Raw genomic sequence first — 21,186 nt, 5'->3', positions numbered from 1 at the left:
GTCAAATACTTATGGGCCTGAATGAACACAAATGTCACCACTTTAAAGTGGTGCAATGAATGAAAATGTAACTTCAACCACTCTGAGTTTCACTAACATGAAGCTGAAAATAGGAAATCATGTAATGTGGTCTTGAATGTGCAATTTTTAGGTAAGTGGTGCTACTTTGGTGTTCTTTAACCTGACTTTCTTCAATATAAACAGCGTGTGGATATGGGCGTAACAGGTGTTGGTGTTTACGAGCAGCAAACAATGATAAAGCAGCAACCATGCTCCTGGTGGTACCACACAATCTCAGCTTGTTACAAACCTTACTGCACTGACTAATGCCAGTGGTCAGGGGAGGGCTGTAAGTGTTGTGCAAAGAAGCAGAACTGTGAAAAGAGGTACTCGCTTAAAAAAACACAACCCCCGAGCAAGCCAGCTCTCCAGTGGTTGCTTTAAAAGAGCTTTAGCCATTGTTGCATCGAGCTACAGTTTCATTTATGACTTCACGGGCTGCATATTTTTCAGCACAATGGCTAAAACATTAGAATCACACACAGTATAAAAAGAAAAGCAGCTTTCTGTGCAGCGCTACATGTTTAGTGTGTTAGAAAAAGAGGCACTAATTAGCCAAAACCACAGGCTTCAGCTGGGTTTGTTTTTACAGGTACTTAGTCATAAAAATGAAATGATTGCATCTTACTGTGTGTGTGTGTGTGTGTGTGTGTGTGTGTGTGTGTGTGTGTGTGTGTGTGTGTGTGTGTGAGAAAGAGAGAGATTGCGTTTATTTGTTTCTTTGTCCGCCAACTCCTCCTAGAACATCAGAAGTTGAGCAACCAAACTTGGCACACAGGTTCATCTCCCTTTAGGCTTCTGAAGGTTCTTATCTATATCAGATAATTGCATCATGCTGCCTAGCAACGGCCTCACAATGAGTTAAGACGGCCTGTTTATGGATTCGTGCACTGACAACATCTTATGAAAACATCCTATAGTCTTAATTTAATCACAGTAAAATCTGCTTTATATCCAAAGTGTTGAACTGTGCATGATATATTATGACATCACCACATTGCTTGGCAACCACCTAGCAACGGGTTAAAATTATCTATTTTTAGCACCATATGAAAACATCCTGTTGTTTTAGTTTCACACCTTCGCAAGATTTCATCTATAGCCATAAAACCTGATTTATACATGCCTAGCAACCACCTAGCAACAGCTTAAATCAACCCACGTTTAACATATAAGACCTCCTTCTTTTCTTTTTTCACATCTATAAATGTGAATACCAGTAATATTAGCATGCTAACACTCCAGAAAGGTTCAAGGACTACTCTAACATGGGCAAGCACTAGTTTAGACGAAACACACACACACACAGACCAGATCCACAAATTGTAATTTCATGGGTACACAACAAGAGGAAAAAACCAAAATCACTAGGATACAAAATTTTACTGGGTGAAGTAAAAGGTTTGAGCTGCTGATATTCCTACAGTCAAATTTCAAGACAATCAAAAATCCGAACTGAACAGTGGCACTCAAGGAAACGTAAGCACCACCATAACCGGTACAGGATTCATCATCAGTTGACTGTGATGTCTAAATTTCAAGGGGATCCATCTTCGTGGAAAACAAAGACAAAGACACACACACACACACACACACACACAAAGAGAGACGAATTTTATGGCAAGGTTTTATTTATTGAAATTTTACTTAAAGCACCATCAGCAAATCAATGACACAAGTGCCTTTATGAAATATTTACAAACATCTTTTGGTATACTGTATTCTCATATTTACAGTGCAGGATCCCGCACAATACTGACTGACGCTATAAGAAAGTAGAGCTCACATTTGGATCAATGTTACAACTGCTTTGATTCAACACTTTCAAAGACAAAGCAAAGAATATAAAGTGTTCAGTCAACGAGTTATTTGTTATCTGTGGAGAGATAAAAATCTTATCGGGTGCAGCTTTCTGAGAGCTGCTTCGATGACGGGAAATAATTTATCCAAAGCTTTAGAAACAGGCTTTGAGATTTCAAACAAAACACTTAAAAAAGTTGCTTCTCTGTCATGCATTCAGCTGGATATCTCCCCTTTAAAACCTCCAGCTGGAGGGACTCATAGTGTAATGCAACAAAATGGCTTTGAGCTTAGGAAAAAGCCATAAGCAGAAACAAAGAACAGTGCAATCTATGATGGAGAGGAGAGAGATATTGACCTAATTGTAACATCATCAGTTACTACATTATGAATCTGAGCCATAAAATACTGTACATGTACCTGGCAGCATATTAAAGCAGAACACCATGTGGTGTGAAACGGATCACAGAGAGACGGTTTTGGTTCGGTTGTTATATGCTGCTGTTCACTAACGGCTATCAGAGGTGTTGCATTAGAAAAAATTTGAGGTTGAATTTTTGTTGCTGTTTTCCAGCAAAATTGTAAAAATGAGTGTTAAGTGTTGTTGTTTCCAGACAGTCACATGGCTGGATTATTGCTGGTGGAGGAGGTTCAAACATCAGTGCTGGCTTGCGTTGTGTTGACAGTGTCTCCTTTAACCTGCAGACAGGGAATCATGGGAAAGAGAAAGAGGTAGACATGTCAGACTTAAAGGTCAACCTTCTAAAATGTAACTCCAGTGTCCTGTGTTTGCAGCTGATGTGGTAAAACTGACACATTCGGGTAGTTTTTCAGCTGATATTTGGGATCAAAAGGGTTTAAATTACAGCATAATTCAGCCCAACTCCATCTCTAGTGTGCCACATTCACTGACTCACAGTGCCGTACAGTCCATCACAGCCTCGCTGCACACATGGTAAGCACTGGTTCACGCAGCGTCAAAGAAGGATCACTAATCACAAACCTCAGACTCTGGCAGCAACAAAACAATAAAACCTTCACTTCACAGCTCCTCTGCTACCCGTGAGCTGAGCTGGAAAGGTGATGATCCCACACACGACTAAAAAAAACATAAGTGTGAAAAGTCAGAGCGGAGGTGCTTAACTTGAAAGCAACGTTTGCAGTGGCCGATATTCATCCTGTTTTCCTGAGCATATTTGGCAATGAATCTATTCTTGTGTAGAATAAAGGTTTCACACGCTTTAGAACCAAGCATCTGCATTTTGGTGTTTTTCAGCTCATTGTTTTGCTTCACAAACATCAGAAACTTCCTGTTTAGCTCTGCTCTCAATGCCTTTCACAGCCTCCGTTCTTGCTACACACTAACCAGAGCTTCATATTTGAGTGGTAAATAAGCTGATGAAGAGGTCTGGTATGAAGCTGTAGTTGACTGAAGCACCTAAAAGCATCTACATTCATGGGCAACATAAATGAAGCCTGCAGGATCCTCGAATTAATCACTAGGTTAAAACTGGTCATGAGACTGGTTTTCGTCTGAATGTCACAAAGGTTAAACTTATTCTAGGTTATTTTAACAAACTTGCTTTCAGCAACACTGCATATGCTTTCTTTTCTTACTCCCAGCCACCATTGTGCCCGAGTCACCGTGGAAATTCACAGGTCTGACAAACAGGGCACAGCTGCCACGCTAGATGGCATCGCATTGAGCAACCGCAGCAACACCAACATCACATTTACTTCTGTTTTGAGATCTCTTGTGTAACCTCGTGTGTACAAAGTGCCTCCTAGTTGAATGCAAGTAACCTCTAGCCCTTGTACAGCTTTGGAAATAAAACCCTGGGAAAAAGCAATGTGTAAATGACGTTGGTCAACAGTTCGCGGAGCGGACCTTGACCTCGCCTTCCCGGCTCTTCCAGTAAAGGAGACTATTCCAGGGTTGAGTTGCACCACACTTCCACGCATGCCTGTTGTAATCACTAACAGATGTTAGTGGTGTTTGCGCTTTCAAACATGTGCAGTGACGAAAGGGTCACAGTTCATCAGTCACAGCTCTGCTGAAAACCAGCTGGTGCATCACAACAAACAGAGGCTGGCAGCAGAGAGAAAACGGCTTGGAAACACTTTTTATTGCCCGAGTCAGCTGTTGATCTGTGTTGTGTTAGCATTGTTGTGCAACATGCTATAAGTAATTTGTTTGCGCAACGCTCTGTGTTTGTACTATGAGAAAATCAATATTAAGTGAAGTTTTGTTAGTAGGCAGCAGGGAAATGTCACTCAAAACTCTACACTTCTTCATGCTTGATCATCATTTGGTTTAAAAACACATTTTGGAGATCTAATGATCTAATATATAAACAAATCCTAAGTGAGGTTGCAATTGAGAGAAATTATTCTCAAAATAGTCTGTAAATGTTAATAACTTGATAATATGCACAGGTATGCTCACCTTAAATTCAGTTACAGACATTTAGAGTCCTCTGCAGTTTCACCTATGCAAAGAATTCAAAGAAAAGTCATGAGATCAGTCAGTGTGGAATAAAGCAACTTCAGCGTAAGAAGCTCTGCTGGAGATTACTTGATGTAAACAACAGCGACATCTGCTGGATAAACTGTGGCACCTCCTTCACGCCTCTCTCAAACCAGCTGGGTCTTTCCCTGTGCGGGTGGCTCTCCACGTTGGTGGAGTGGTTGCAAAAGTCTGAGCACCTGTCACTGCACTACACTATGATGCTCAGCTTGCGTTTTATCTTTCGGTTGAACCAGTTTTTGTCTGAGAGCATTACTGGCACTTTAGCTCCAGTGACAGTGGCAAGACTTTTTTTCCACACCCTAACTCATGTCATGACTCACATACGATTAATGGCATGTCAGTGACCTTCAGGACAACCTCCAAGGGCACAGCCTCCCTCGCTGGGGCTTAAATACCTGTGACGCTTGGCCAGTTGTTTCAGAACTGACAGAGTCTCTTGGTTAAGAGACAAAAAGAAGACCTGGTGCCTTCTTTTTAGTCACTCGACACCACCAAAACCTGGATGTCAGTGAACTTCGACGTATTTCTTTTGTGATCTGTATTTCTATCAGATTCCTAGCCACAGTATTTTTGTTTCCAAATTCTCTTCTTCATCCAGTGAAACCTACCATCCTTTTTCATCCACTCGTCCAACTCTTCCATTTCGAGCTCGAGTACAGAGGGCACGTCCTCTTCAAACATCGGCCTGAAAGATGCAAAGAAGGACTGAGAGTCATATTTTTTTTCTTTCTTTTGTATCATCACATCAAATATAATTTCAAAGGACTTCAGAGCCACATTTTTTAATCTTTAATAAGTCGGACTTAAATAAAAAAGAAAGACGTGTTTGTAGTATTATAGTAAAAGATTGCACAGAAGCCAGGGGGTAGTATATGTTTTCTTTACAGCTCTCAGTATCATTCAGCTGCAGCCACAAGCAGGAAGTTATTCTCACAAAGCGCTGAACATCGAGATGATATCAGTTCTTTAACAGGTTCAATAAGCAGTTGTAGCAAAATGACATGGGTGACACTTACATCGGCACCTTCTCTGTACTGGATCCATCCAAATATGGATCTTCCTTACTCAGGTCTACAAGCAGAGAATATGCAGCAGTCAAGGCCGCAGTCATAAAAAAACAAAAAAACAAATCAGATAATCTGTACATTGAATAATAATAATAATACATTTTATTTATGAGTGCCTTTCAAGTCACCCAAGGACACTTTACAATAGGATAAAACACTTAGTAAAACAATGGCAGAATAAGAACAATAAAATACAAGCACAAGATAAAATGAACAAACAGTGGATTCACAGTGAATATGCAGATTTGAACAGATGAGTTTTGAGTTGGGATTTAAACTGGGGGAGAGAACCAATATTTCTTTTTCTTTTTCTTTTTTTTCCCAATATTTCTTATTTCAGGGGGCAGAGAGTTCCACAGCCTGGGAGCAGAGCAGCTGAAAGCTCTGCTTCCCATGGTGGTGAGGCGGAAGGAAGGTACAGTAAGCTGGATAAAAGAAGAAGAACGAAGTGAACGGGCAGAACAAGTGGTGGTTAACAGGTCAGAAAGGTAAGAAGGAGCGAGGTTATGAATGGCCTTGAAGGTGAGCAGAAGAAGTTTGAAAATTATCCGCAATTTCACAGGGAGCCAGTGAAGTTCCTGAAGAACAGGGGTGATGTGCTGGTAGGAGGGGGTTCTGGTGATAATTCGAGCAGCAGAGTTCTGAACCAGTTGAAGCTTATGGAGGGATTTTTGGGGGAGACCATGCAGAAGAGAATTGCAGTAGTCATTAAAAACCACCAAACACTAAATTATTTCAGATACTTCAGTCTATCACCCCCAGTCCTTCACTTTTTGTTTGTTTTTGGACTTTTTGTTTTTCTCTGTGTACAGGCCTTCTAGATTCCCTGCACGTCTTCCCTGCCGTCTGGATTTCTGTGGATGTGTGTGAGTGAGCATGAGCATTTTGGAGTGGACTTTCTGAGTGAGTTGTGGATTAAGTTGAAGCTCCACCCCCTGTGTTATCTGTCTCACTGTATATATGTATATATCCTCACTTGGTGTCACATTGTAAATAAACCCTCACCTTCTCTCTAAACTTCAGAGTCCTGCGAGTGAGTCCTCTGCCTAATAATCTGTGACACCAGGATTAAGTGAGAGAAGTGAAACTTTAAAATATTCCCTCCTCTGATTGACATACCTGGATTTCTCTTTTGTTTGTTCCACCTGCGGTTGATGAAAATGCCACAAACTATCATGCAGATGATTAAGACCACCAGCACTGCAGGGATAATGATAATGATGGGGTCCAGGCCTGATGATTCAGTTTCATCCATGGAGTTTTCATCTATTGATGTGGCAACTGTGGAAGGAAGACAGCAGTTTAATCATTCGTTTCACCCAGGCCTCATAACGGTCTTAAAATTTGTTCACTGGCATAAAAATATGCAAAGAGGGGATTTTCACAGGAATTAAAACCATGGGGCATTACTGACATTACATTCAATTCAGCCCAGTGACTACTACAGTTGCACAGGTGATAATTAATGCAATCATTACTCATGTGGTAAAAGAAGCAGTCAGTTATACATACCACTACTGGAGGCACTGCCTTCTGCATGAACCCCGAGTAGAAACAACCAGAAATTGTGAGATGGTTTCATCCAAAATGAAAAGGGAGCAAAAACAGAACAAATGATGATAAAAAACAAAGCAAAGCATCATTCACATGTAATGATGGGGGGAAAATGATTTCATGTAAAATAAAAGCTGCTGTGGACCCACCGTACAGAGTCCCATTTGAACTGGTCTGATTGATGACTATACTGGTGTCAGTAACAACTGGGAACAACAGAAAGAGCAGATGTGTTCATACTCCTGGACAAAAGTATGTAGATATCCAAAAAGTGTGGTTGCTAAGCATCTAAATTGAAAACCAAATACAAAAAAGATGCTGTAGTAACATCATAACAGTTTTTTTTTTATTGTAATATGAAAGAAACAGAGCAACAAAGAAAAACCTAATATCGTAAAGCTAAAAATATCCAATATCCAGATTACTGCTTAAGTAAAAGCAACACAATTACCCCAATACGAGGCCCGCTTTCATTTTTAGCAACAAAACGTAAGTAAAATTTCTCTCTTTGCAGAAACCCGAGGATGTGTTAAAAAAAAAAAAAGTGTTATTGTTGTCGTCGCTAGAGTTGAACTAGGGTTCAGGCATCGTTCAAAGGGTCACAAGATAAATGCGAGGCGACTGCGGGGAGAGGAAAGAAGAAGAACGAGGTTTCATACCATTTCCTGAAGCTGTTTTTTATGATGTGACACATTCACTTGGAGGTTTGTGATGATTTTAAGTTTATATTGGGCAGGAAATTTAAAAAAAAAATTGTTCCATAAGCTCCCTTACAAAATTAACATTGATGAAGTCCAAAGATGCTTAAATTCTTAGTAATTTTAGTTAATGTGTAGGCAACGCCTGCACAAGTAACTGAAAAGCACTCTCAAAGTAAAAACAAATATATTTAAATTAGGCAGACTCCCAGAGAAAATACATTTATCAGAGCTAAAACCATAAACAGCAGAAATAAATTTTAAAAAAGAAACGAAATGAAAAGAAAAAGAATACAATTCTGTGTTAATTTGAAAAGCATAAGCCCCTCTCCTTCCTCCTTTACAGTCACTGAATGATTCATGTCATGCTTTCGATTAGTGTTGTACATTCTGAAATGATTCAGAGTATTTGAGGGCAGGGACGCTAATACTCTGAAATTTTGTAAGAATCGCTGGCTGCATGGGTCATGAGACATTAAAGCGTGTTGTGTTGTCTCTTTCGTGGGAAACGCTGATCTAAAAATTAGTCACTACAGCTTTAAAATAAGTACAGGAAAGTAAAAGCTACTTTAATACACCTTAGTGGCAGAAAAAAGCAATAAAATGGCTGTATTGATAAGTAGAGGCACGCATGAGTCTCTGAGTGAACATCGCAGAAAAAACAAAACACTTGTAACACATTAGAGGAAAAAGTCATAAATACTCGCGATTTTTAAAAGAAATCATATTTTGCAGACGTTCGCCACAGTGTTGGAGACTCTGGGATTTTCCCCCATTCAGCGAGGTGGGCACCTGACGTTTGGTGGTGAAGTCATGCTCACTGTTGGATGTTTATCCAAGAGAACGTGTTGAAGTGGGTGACAGCGTCTGCAGAACTGCAGCTGAGTGGGCTGATTAATACTGAAACACCGTCACATGGTGGGATTTCTTTCCCCTCTTTGCAAGTTCAGACTTGTAAATGCTTAATTTACAGCCCAGCCCACAGGCTCAGTGCAGACCTGAGGAGAAGTGATTCTTTAAGGATCTGGAGGAGAGGGGAGGGCTCTCCTCATTTTTGTCCAAAATTTCAGTGTAAGTGCACTCAGGAACTCCAGTACAACAGAAAAAAAGATTAAAATCCACACCAATGTATATAAATACATTGGTGTTAAGTTCTGCTGTAAACTGATGCATCAAATAAATGCTTAAAAGACACATAAATTGAAGTAAATTTTAATTATATTATTATAAGATATTGTTTCAATAAAGGGAATTCAAGGCAAAGGTTATACATATATGCGCGCAGGTTACTCTCTATGGTGATCTTATGAGCAAGTATCTCTTTTTTAACTTCAGGCCTTCAGTTAGAGATATCAAGATATCAAGATTGAGACAAACTAAGACATCTGTTTCTCAGAGCACTGACAGAAAAAACATGTCCACATACTTTTGCAGCATATTATTTACACCTCACCTGTGGTTACTGTGTCATTCCCTGACCCGCTTTGTTCCATTTCTTCTTGGCCAAACCCTGTATTTGGACACAGCTCGTTACTTTGTGTTGGGGAGCTGTTATGTCATTGAAATTGGACGGCGAACACTTGAAAGTAAAGCATCTGCAGCATTTCATAGCAAAAGTGAAACACACCTGGGGCTGAAGACTGTTACTTCTGCTTGAGTTCATTGTGAACATTGTGAAAAACAGCGAACCCGAGTCAGATCGCACAGGAACTCAGCACTTCCGTCTAGTTTAGTCCAAATGATTGCAAAAAAAATCTAAACTGTTGCACAACCGAGGACTAGGAGGTGATGATGTTGAGCAACTGGTTTAAAGCAAGTTTTCCACTCAGTAAAAAACAATAATGTTGTGTTGAAACTGTCCTTTTCAGAGTGTACTAACTGTAGACTGTGACGCCTGTAAGAGGCAGCTTTGGCTGACCTTGTTATAGACTTATAAAACTATAAAGACAGGTAACTGATTTCTACACATGGCGCTCATCTCACAGTCAAACCTGTGACTCTTCTAGCCCTATACTGTCAATTTCTGCTTGTTACATTTTAACTATAGGAGAAGTTTTTTTGATTTTGAAAGCGTGAGCAATAGGAGCCTTTGATTTTCAGTCAAAAAGACGTTCTCAGAGTGCCCCAAAAGAAAAACTGAAGCGCACAAACGGCAAAAGCGGGGAGGAGGCAGGAAAGCGGAGAGCACTGCTTTGTTTGAAAGTAAAGAAACTAATGTCCCCGGTCCTACCTGTCCCAGGCAGCACAGTGGTCAGCAGCAGCAGCAGGAGCAGGGGGACCTTCACCCTCGGGGTGCTCATGTTACCAATCCAAGAGACAGACATAGTGCCATTGTGCGCCCGCTTCCTTCTGTACTGTCACAGCATCGCACTTCCTGATATGACTTAACGTTAAATAGAAGAAGAAGAAAAACGATTCTCTGTCTCACTCGCACACCCTCAGACGCTCTGAGATGTGATGCAATCAGCTGTGTGCTTGTAGCCACACGCCTCATGGCATTCTTGGTGGTTAGGTATGCAGCTCAACAGAGTGAAGGGGGAAGCTGAACAAACTTTAAGGAAGGAAAAAAGGAAGAAAAGAAAAAAACAGGTGGCGTGAGCTCTGCCAAGAGAAGAAAGCTGTCACCGAGCTACCGCATTAAATGATCCAAGTGTGAAACTGCTGCGTGTCTGCTGTGTCCACTATAGCTGGAGCTTGAGCCACTGTTTGTGGTGAAACACTGATCATGAACCTCAGGGTCATGCTGCCTTGGTTATCAGTCAGCTGCTGTGGGTTCTTGGCCTACTTTAAAAAGACCACAGTTTCTCTTCTCATCGTTAGAAATGCGACGGTGATGTGTTTCAACATGACGGCCGGGCTTTGCGATTTCCATCAGCTTTATCTGTTCAGATCACCTCAAGAGTCACGTGGGGATAAAATGTATACCACAGAATTACTGTTCGATTCCCATGAAAAGAAGAAGAATGAGACTCTGTTAGCACAAACAAGAATAAATGAAATGATAGAAAATGAATATCTGATTGAATATAAATGGACATAGAGAAGTTGGGCTGCATGTTTTGAGCGTTCTGATATAAATGTTCAGTAAAATTTTCATAATTATGGTTTGACATGATATGAAGTTAGCACAGGTTTTCTATTTGAGCCTGACTGAAGAAAAGTAAATGTCTTATCAGATTTTACAGCCACGAGTCAAGAATCAAACCCCTGCAAACCTCATGGTGCTGCTGAGAAGGCTTCATCCTTATGGGGACAAGAAAGTCTGCATTGCACCCACTTGCTTCCCAATACACACAACAGTGCATACACCCACCACATCACCACCTAGTAGAGTTTTCAGCATTGAATTGGGGAAATGGGTTGTGTTTTGGGGTTAAAATAGATGTGCTCAACCGTGTGAGCCTCGTGTTTGAGACTGTTTGGCCCAAAAACCTTGAAGACCAACAGGTGTAGCTGTGGCTAAAAACCATCGGTGTCTTCAATAAATAAGTCTTTTTAAAATTCCTTACAAAACAAAAAGCATCTGTCAATTTCGTCAGTAGTCGCTAAAAAATATTTTTCATGTATCATTTTAGCCAGCCAGAAGGCTCAATCGGGCCCCTGCATAGAACTTTTGCAGAAGTCTTCTTCTTCGTCTTACTTATTTCTTAATAAAATACAAAACCAGAACTGTTTGGGTAATATGGTGGTGCAGTTGTTAGTGCTGTTGCCTCACAGCAACAAAGAGTTCAACTGGGACCATTCTGGGCAAATTTCCCTGTTTTATTTTTTTTTTGTGGTTTCCCTCTGGGTACTCTGGCATCCTCCCAAGTCCAAGGACAGGCAGTTAGTGGCGTTGGGTTAACTGGTGATTCTAAATTGTCAGTGTGAATTGTTGTCTGTCTCTCTGTGTTAGCCCTGCGTCAGATCAGTGATCTGTCCATGGTGTACCCGCTTTGGACCCTATGGTAGAGAGGCAGAGAATGAATGGAAATGTGCAGGAAAATTATTTTTATATCTCAGGAGGTTGTTTGAAAAACCTACCTTCAGCTGGTTTCTTGCCTCCGCAGCAGGTAGCTTTGCATGTTTGATGTGGCAGAGTTTGACCCTTCCTGACACAACACAAAAGATACAGGTGGTTTGAATCAACAAGAAGCAAAATGCTGATGTTTCACACCCCTGATTTAAGACTTTACCAGAAGCAGTGCTTAAAAGGCGTGCATTAATGTGTTTAACAGTGAGCGTCTTTTCTTGTTTTGTTTTGCTCTTCAGGCCAAACCGATTTCTCATTAAATGCTTATTATTATTATTATTATTATTATTATTATTATTATTATTATTATTATTATTATTATTATTATTATTATTGTCTATAAATCAGTACTAAAAATTTTGGAAGCTTTTCATTCTTGCAGATATAGACAGCTCTATTATCTGCAGTTCTGGGTTATCCAGTCTTGCGCTGTGATTTGCTTTTACAGCATTGGCAGTGAGTTTGGGATCATTGTCATACTCAAAAACAACACTTTGGCCACCTAGATGCTTTTCAGATGGCATTGTATGATAGATAAAAAAAATCTGACTGCTCTTGGCTGTAGATACTCACTGTTGTACCTCTCTCCTGACCTCCTCCATACATACTGACGAACCAAAAATCCCACGTTAATTCACAACTGATTTCAATCCAGTTCTTGTGTAATCTGGAATACCTCAGCCTTAAGATACCTTAAGAATCTTGTTTTGACTGCCATACACTTCACTGAGATCATTTCTGATGAGTTACCATTGAACAACAGGTCAACTGTTTCAGGTCAGATAGATCTTTTTAGATGAAGATGACTTTCAGACACTGCTTATCTGCTGTGGGGATTTTAGGCATGCTACTTGAAAATAGTCAGGTACAACTGGACTGAAAATGAGTGAAAAGGCAGCCAGTGTCAAAATAAAGACCTTCAGAAAGCCTGGAGAACTAATGCTCAAGAACACTTTAAAAATGACAAGGAAGTTTGGCTACTTGGAAATAAAATATATACAGATATTAGGGTTGGCACAAGATCTTTGCACAGTACCTCAAATGGTACAAAAACAGGAAAACTTATGATCTCTATTTGTTTCACACAATCAATACAAGGACTTTACTGAGAATAGCCCGCAAGCTTCTGGCACTGAGCAAACTGAAGCTAAATAATGTTTCTGCTGAAGAATCGTTGTTTTGTGATCCTTTTCTGTGAGAAAGGAGCCATCGTGTTCACATGTGTCTAATCATCCGTGACTAGCGTCTCTTCCACAGAAGCGTTTACGTATACCATGAGTCATACCATCAGTGCCACTCTGTTTTTCACTTCAGTATTTCTGTTTCTGTTAATAATTCTATTTCACTATTTTATAGAAATAAGATTGCATGTGTTGTTACTTTTTCTAAAAGAAAAATCTCTGGTGGAGACTGAATGTGTTTTGTAACGTCTATAAGCAATCTGTGGTTCCACCCAAGAGTCCATTTGACTTCAAAATATTTCACAATAGGCCACATAAGCAGAAAAACAAAACTCCACCTCAGGGATCTACAACAGAGACAGCTGCGTCCATAATTTGTTGGACAAACGTTTTTGTAGTTTCGCCTCTGGGGCGAGTTGAGACCAGTTAGGTTTGCCTGAAAAGATCAGATATGATGATGGGGAACAAGACTCTGTGTGCCTGCAATGCATTCATTTTCAAAATATATTTCAGTCCATAGGTTTTTGGATAAACATAGTTTTGGTTGTTTTGTCTCAGCTCAACAACACCACGATGAAAAAAAACAACTTCAACATATCTAACCAAATTAAAAAAAACACTGTCAAAGAGGAGGGCATATCACTGTCAAAGTATAACCAGGCTTTCTGATACAAACATTTGGATTAGCAGAAAACAGTGAAATCATGCACAAATGCTTTTTCTACCATAATAGCCCCATGAGTGGGAGGCTCAGAAAAACTGCCCTGGGGACCCTCAAGAGGGAAATCCAGCCATGATGATGACTGTGGATGAGTGAACAGTGAACTAAGTAATTCACAACATGTAAAAGTCTGAACAAAAAGTGCAGTAGTACTATCAGAAAAAGTACACTTTAAAATCTGACTGTGTGATATAACAAATTAAGAACTAGTGATTATATGTACATGCAGACATTTAATGATAGCTGCAATAGTTGATAGTTTTGTGTATTCATTGGTTTGAATGTTTTTACATTTTTCAGTTTGGTTTCAATTAGTTTACAAATACAACACATTTAAAGGTTGTTGAATTTTTAATAAAATCAATATAATATTTACATTTGATACTGATTTTAACTGGTAAGTCACACAATAGTTGTCCTGGGTTTAGTTGTGTATTATGTAAGGTGTCAGTCTCTGTCTAACAGAATCAAAACCTCCTATGTATGTGTGCCACAGGATCCCAGACAGAATCAGTGTCTTTCTTCTGGCCGAGTTCAAATAAAAAACGCCACATAAGCCCTGTGTCACGAAAATGGACACCAGGTATGAAATACAACAGCAAACACCCAACCCTCCACCTCCTCCTCCTGTTCCCGCTGGACCATCCGCCTCCCCTCAGCTAGCAGCAATGAATCATACTGGAGAATCTTTCCTGGGATCAGCTCCATCTCTGTTTCAGGAGCAAGCTCCATTGATGGTCACTCCCATTATCCCGGTGGAAGCTCACCTCCTCACTCAGCCAGGAACTGATGGCCAGGTGAGACAGCCAGAGGTGGTGGCAGGTGTTTACTGATAAAGGTGCTTAAAACTGTCAGATACTTCAGGTCAGATGAAAGAAAAATTGTTTTTCTGCTGCCACCTTCCTTGTATTTTACCTTTGTATAACTGTGGTGTGAAGCTTTGCTGATCAGTAAACTTAATCACTGCCTGTAATTATAATTCCAAAAATAAGTGAGGAGCGCAAAGTGAAGCTATGTATAAATGTAGTTTTATGCACATGTTCTCCTCCCACTGATCACTTTGTGTTGTTCATGCAATCTTCTTTGAATCTGGTGAAGATTAAATTACCAAAGTTTGAATTTGTCCACACGTACATGTTTCTGTGGCGCTTATCATTATTAGCCTCTGAAGTGCTGGACTAAGTGTCAGTATCGTGGGGTTTTAACCTTCTCCCTCCCTCCACAGAAGCTACTGTATCAGTGGCCTGTAAATGTGATCCCCAAAGCACCACCAGACACTGTTCTTGCTCCTCCACCCACCAGGTCCACTCCAAGGTAAGTTTGCTGTGCTGCTTTTTCTCACCGTCCTGCAGGTTTCTCACAGTGTTGACATGTGCTCTTACTCTGTGTTTTATCCCTGTAGAAAACGACCGCGTCAATCCCATCAGGATGACGGACGCCCTTCTATTAAGAAGCCACCAAATGCCTTCATGGTCTATCTGAAAGAGCAGAGGCCAAAGGTGGTGGCTGAATTGAACATGAGTGGGAGTGCAGCTGTGAATGCAGTTGCGGGAGCGAGAGTAAGTGTGTAACTAACTCTACATACATTTATGGATCTGTTCGTGTTTTGTGCTCGTGTTTATGCATGTGTACCAGCTGTCCTGTAGTAATGTGTAGTAACAGTGTAGCTGTGCATTTGTATATGCTGACAGTGTGTGCTCTTCTGTCCACAGTGGAAGTTGCTCTCAAAAGATGAGCAGGCGAAATATTTCGATCGGGTGGAGACAGAAAGATGGCGTCACACAAACGAGCATCCACAGCGGTCCACCAAAGACAACTACGTATGTCCAAAGTGCCAGCATTCATACATGTGCCTGTGACTGCACTGAATGATGAAACATTCACATCGGAGAGTTTGTATCAGCTCGTGAAAATTCTAATGTGTTTGTTTTTAGGGCAAAAAGAGGAAGAGAGTCAGAAATCGGAGCTGTACCACCGGTGAGAGACTATTTCTGGGAATCATGGCGTTTCCTTCGATACATCCGACCTATCCTTCAAATTCGGGGAAATGAAGGAGCGTTTGTCGGCTGCATTTGGAGCAGCCTTCGAATTGGGACAGCCTTCAGCACCTGGCTGTGACATAATCGGCCTTCAATTGCAGCCTTCGAAGGTAGTAGCCCCTGAATTGGGGCATAGTTAAAGATAGCCTTCCTGAAAAAATTCATTAGTGTGTTTAACAAAGGCTTGAACTTGTGACACAGCATCACATAAACTCATCACCTTTTGTCAAAGTAACAGTTGCTGACTGGCTAAGGAAGCAGGCAGGGAGAAGAATCTGTATCCCTCCATGAGAGAGAGGAAGGGATCACAGCTGGTGAGTTTCTATTGTCGCACAAAAGGACATTTTATTGACACCTGTTCTTTGCGGTTAACCAACATCCAGCAGTCATAGTAGGGATAACGGCAGGCAAAATTAATCAAGCATCCCTACATAGACTTCTGCTCAGCGCTAAATTCACCTCTCAGATAGTTTCCCATTCACTTCGAGCACTCATAGATTCCAAAGACAAACACATTTTGGGGCTCAAACCAAAGCCATCAAGCTCAATATTCCTTTGGGGGAGCTGCCAGAAACACTTCACTTATCCACATTAGTATCTACATTCCAGATATCACCCATCCTACAGAAGTGGTAGCTCTCATTATCAGCCAACCACTCCAAACATATTGAGATGCATCTCTTTGAAGCCCCTGGTATTAGGACACCCTTCATTAAGCAACCACAATCCTCACGTGGAACAAAAGCTCTTCTTCTGGTTCAAGCAACGATTGCTGTGACTATTTAAGTCACAGCAATCGTTGTCAGTCCTGCGTGCTGCACAACAACATTCAATATTTAGTATTTACTGTTAGCTAGATTAATGCGATGGTGCTGTGTTTATTATGTCGCCCTCGTTTTTGCTTTTTCTCTCAACAGGTGATCTGGGAGATTTGTTTCCTTTTTAAGTGTCCTTTCTCACTGTCCCCCTTCATCTTTCTTTCTCTCTTTCCTATCCCCCAGCCATGTCTGTAACAACTGAAAATAAAATGAAATAAATAATAACAACAAAGGTTGATCAAATGGACCAAAAAAGCAAGGCCGTGATGATCCACTTGGCAAAGTAAATCCGTTGGGCATCTTTGTTGGCTTTCAGACATCAGTTCTAACAGCTACAACAACAACAGACAGGTCCCTTTGCTGTTGCATTGATATTTCGAGGTTTGAACAACATTACTGTTAAAAATAAATACCCATTACATCTGTTTTTCTCTGTTTGTTTTTTTGTTTTTGTTTTTTGTTTTTTTTTAAAGTGGATTTATGCAATACTTGTAATCTTGTTCATATCAGTCAAGGAGATGGATAGAAAACAACATTCAAAACCCAACTTGCTCATTTTGAATACTTAGTAATGCCATTCTGACGCACCAACAACTCTGATATTGGTAAATGACATCATCTGAGACTTTCTGAACTAGTTTGTGTTTACCTTTCTTGAAAAGATCTGGATCTTTTCCAGGAACCTCTCTGAGAGTCAGTCTGTCATTCGTCAGGTTTTCCATCACTTACTGGAGAACAAATTGTATGTGAAAAGTGAGAAGTTTAAATTTTAATCCTTACTCTATCTTGTCCCTTGGCTGTGTCGTCAAATGATCAAATTAGCACAGACCCCAGCCAGAGTCCAGGGAGTTATGGACTTGCCCTGAACCAGCTACCAGAAAACATTTTCAGTGTTTCCTTGGCCTTGCCAATTTCTACCGTAAGCTCATCCGTAAACACAATAAGATTGTACTGCCACTAATGTCAGGGCTCAGTTGCCAGCAATGAGAAAACGGACTTGGCAGAGAAACTGTGGCTCAAGAGTTGGCTGACTGGGGCACTGAAACAGAGCGAAAAGAGAGTCAAGGTGGTTCTGAGAAGTGCGAGCAAAGTCCAGGTGAAATGTCTAAAGTCTTACCTATTTGCAGGTAGAGTGAGCTGGAGGGGAAGGTCTTGGTTGGAGTGGTTGTGGTCTTGGTGGGTCCAGTGAGGATTGATCCTGAGGTTCCAAGCAGTGAAAGGGGGGCAGGCAGGTGTGGATGGATATCATTCAGTGAGATATTACTGGCTTTGATGGAGCAGAAGTGACCAGCATCCAGGTTGGAGAAATTATGGTAAGATGGAGAGAGTATGTCCATAAACTGACAGAGAAGACAAGAGAAGGTACTATGGCACTATGATTAACACAGGATACAAGTAGCTGCAAACTAACATAGGTTAGCAGACATTCTGGCAAGGGTTAGTTGTAAGCGCTGGTCTTAAGTACTGCCAGGCACTACGGAAAAACACTAACTCACCCAGACCAAGCAGGAAACCACTCTCACCTCTCCAAAGTTTCCAATCAGCTGGCATGAATCTGCTCAGAAGGCTTTCAAGAGACTTAAGGAACTGTTTTATCACATCTGTGTGTGTGTAATAAATCTGCAAGCGTAGGAGATATTAATGGTTGAAAAGTCTTGACGTCTTGCTCAAATCACTGAATTTACACACAAGTCATCAGTTTCACATCACTCAGCTTTTAAATTGGCTGTTTCTTTACACCCGACTTTTGCAATACTTCTCCCACAGCAGATCTGTGCAGCAGTTTGTACTTGTGTGGAGAGAGTAGTCTATAATTGAGAGCTCATTAACCCAAGTCAGACTCAATGCTCAGCAAGTACCACCAGGTGTCTTACTCTTAATGGAGTATTATCCTAGTATATTATTATTTTATATAAGTAAATGAATTCTCCCGTCACTACTGACAGAGAAAAAAGACTGTGGCAGAAAGGCATCCCACCTTATTAACTGTGACTAGGCTTGGGAGACAGAGCTATTCATACATGGTTAGTCTGCTTACTCACATTTCATAAATGCTTTAGTGTGATAAAACTTACATCGACCATATTTTTCTATTCTATAAAAATCCACGAATGCAGATGCAAAATTACAAAAACAAACACACACAAAAAGTATAACTGTCCAAAAACTTATGGGCCTGCCTGTAGCTCCAAAATGAGTGCATTTCAGGCAGACGGAGGCTCGCTCCTCTCCTCATATCCAATCTTTTCAATGAAGCCTGCAGTGCAGGGGGAGTCCGACTGGTCTCAACTGGTCCCACTAATGCCGCTGCATTCATTCAGCACCCGTGTGGACATGAATGTTGATATTATAATTTCCTCTTCTCTACAGATACTTATTCCTGAGTCAAGGAGTAGCACCTAAATCTTGCCAAACACAGATATAGATCAAATCAAGTACACTTGTTTTCTCAACAATAAACGCAATATCAGTATTGGAGTGAAGCAGATCCAAATGTCTGGGTTTTACTTAAAAAATGGATAAGAAGGAGAATAAAGCACCATTCTTTATCATTTTAATTTTATTCATGGAGTGATTACTTTGTGTAATTTAGCTACAGAATTTGTAATGTATCCATATTTATTGTGCAGTCTGTTTCAGTGTTTACTTAGTGATGGCCCGCTTGAAGCTGACGCTCCGGAGCGTGTGTCGAAAAAAACAACACACTGGTTCAGAAGCACTGTGTCGAGGCTTGCTTCGTTTGGCAAAAGTCACGTGACCAGTGACGTCCGAAGCTTCATTACGCACGTAACTGCTTCGGTACCTGATTCAAACGGATATAAGGAAGTGAATCATCCACGGGATTCGTGGAGTGTGTTGATGGTGACAGAGAGCGAAGAGGTGATCATTCCACTGACAGATATGGAGCCAGCGAGGAAGAGAGGACATTCTGGCGTGTGGGAATATTTTGAGTTGATTTTGCTCAATTCATTTTATCTGCCGAAGTGAAAAACTTGAAATGTCCAAAATCATGTTTTCATAATGTAAATATCATTACAGCATATGACTTTAGGAACACTTCCATGTGAATTAAAGCTAATGAAGACTACAACAATGTATTTGACACTATACGTACATTACATTGCTACAGTTTAGAAAATCATTTTGTTTATTGTTTTTAGGTGATAGTCTGCAGGACCCAGGGATACCTGCATATCTACCAGCTTGCAGTGTAGTTCCTGCACTCCACAGCCTCTTCTGTTCCATGCAAGTGGATTTTCTCCAGGGCAGGAGAAACTATTTCTAAGAAAAGAAACAGACTCAGCCAGCGCACAGTAACACTAATCCTCTTTTTAAATGTAAATAACAAAAGGGCTACCTTACATAGATCATGTTTTTACTTTGCAAGTTCTTGATTAGGGGTGGGTTTTGATTATCGCCTTTCTGATTACAATCCATGCTAAATTGAATAAAGTGATATTGATTCATTAAAATCCCGTGTCGATTTGTAAATTAACGTTATTATGCCTGAAACGCCAGCATCTCAGGTTAAACCTCACAACATGTCGTCAAACACCATGCAGCTAAAACAGTAACTGGGAGCAGGTTTACGGATTCTGCATACAAACGTAAACACAGAGCGCGGACCCGACGCGTCAGAGTCAGATTTTGATGTGTCGGCGGGTCCGCGCTGTGTTTGCCTCTTTTTTTCCCCGCTGGCTTCTGCAGCTGCAGGTTTCATAACTCTCTGTTTACATCTCTAATTAAGTCTCACATGTGTCAGCTTTCTTTTAATAGATACGAAATTATGGATATATACTGTTAAATGATCAGAATTGTAATATTTCTGACTGAGGCAAAACTTTCCAGATTCCAATCAAATTGAATCGGATCCTGTATCGAATCAAAAATGATTCTACAAATCAGTGACGATGCAGCCGTACTCAGCCCCCTAAGCATTTTCCCTTTCCAGTTCACAATCAATCCCACCCCTAGGTCAAAAATATGTATAGGAATTGGCCTAATCTAATATTTTGTATGAACCTGTCCAGCTGTCCAGTGATTAAACGACAAGTAGATGGAGGCAGGACTTCACAGCAGGGGCATACTCCATAATGTGCTGTGCATTCTCATATGTATATTATATATATTGCTCACTTATTGTATTTACCAACATCAAGGAGTTATGAGCAAAGAAAGGCCACACCATAGTGCATGTTTAAATAGGGAAAGTTTATTGATCAAAATGTATTACGCAAATACGCATTACATTTTTTTCAGCCCCCCAATCGAGAAAACAAAACCAATTACATGTTCAAAGCAACGGAACGGTGGCCCAATATCAGAGAGAACTCCACTCTTGAGTGAGCAGTGATGATTGAGCAGTCCGTTTTATTTTGCAGATTCAAGCTGCTCTTCAAAATTTTCACCACCAGATGTCACCGGAGAGGACTGTGTTGAAAAGCTTCGAGTAATGAACCGTTTTTCAATACAAGCTTCAGTGCTTCGGAAAGCTTCATTTGGCCATCACTAGTGTTTACATTTCTTTAATTATAAAAACATGAAGAGGAAAAATTCATTAATTTTCATTAATTTCTTATTATATATACGTGTGTGTGTGTGTGTGTGTGTGTGTGTGTGTATAAATTTCTCAATTTATTTTTGATCGCATCTTAAAATTGTATTATTATTAGTAGCAGTAGTAGTAGAGGTATCTCATTAAGTTG

The 21,186-nt window shown here is 40.5% G+C and overlaps 1 protein-coding gene across 3 annotated transcripts; it reads right to left on the bottom strand.

Moving 5' to 3' along the window:
- Nucleotides 1–1,680: 1,680 nt before the first annotated feature.
- tmem154 (transmembrane protein 154) lies at nucleotides 1,681–10,144 on the bottom strand. Of its 3 annotated transcripts, none has more exons than XM_086295359.1 (9): nucleotides 9,940–10,144; nucleotides 9,163–9,219; nucleotides 7,161–7,217; nucleotides 6,970–6,987; nucleotides 6,577–6,738; nucleotides 5,407–5,461; nucleotides 4,999–5,075; nucleotides 4,307–4,349; nucleotides 1,681–2,559 (listed from the first exon to the last, which is right to left on the bottom strand). In XM_086295359.1, the coding sequence occupies exons 1-8, from the start codon at nucleotides 10,031–10,033 to the stop codon at nucleotides 4,318–4,320; spliced, it is 552 nt and encodes a 183-aa protein (XP_086151485.1). In that variant the 5' UTR covers nucleotides 10,034–10,144; the 3' UTR covers nucleotides 1,681–2,559; nucleotides 4,307–4,317. The 3 variants fall into 3 exon arrangements, with proteins under 3 accessions (XP_086151485.1, XP_086151484.1, XP_086151486.1); XM_086295358.1 differs by having other exon boundaries at nucleotides 6,970–6,990; nucleotides 9,940–10,134; XM_086295360.1 differs by lacking the exon at nucleotides 4,307–4,349 and having other exon boundaries at nucleotides 6,970–6,990; nucleotides 9,940–10,139.
- Between the last annotated feature and the right edge of the window lie 11,042 nt (nucleotides 10,145–21,186).

The sequence above is a fragment of the Aulonocara sp. 'chitande type north' Nkhata Bay genome, linkage group LG6 (assembly GCF_057382095.1).
Source record: "Aulonocara sp. 'chitande type north' Nkhata Bay isolate Kocher_YH1m ecotype deep benthic linkage group LG6, A_spYH_male_GT1.1, whole genome shotgun sequence".
Lineage (NCBI taxonomy): Eukaryota > Metazoa > Chordata > Actinopteri > Cichliformes > Cichlidae > Aulonocara > Aulonocara sp. 'chitande type north' Nkhata Bay.
This window is presented reverse-complemented; position numbering and strand designations above follow the sequence as displayed.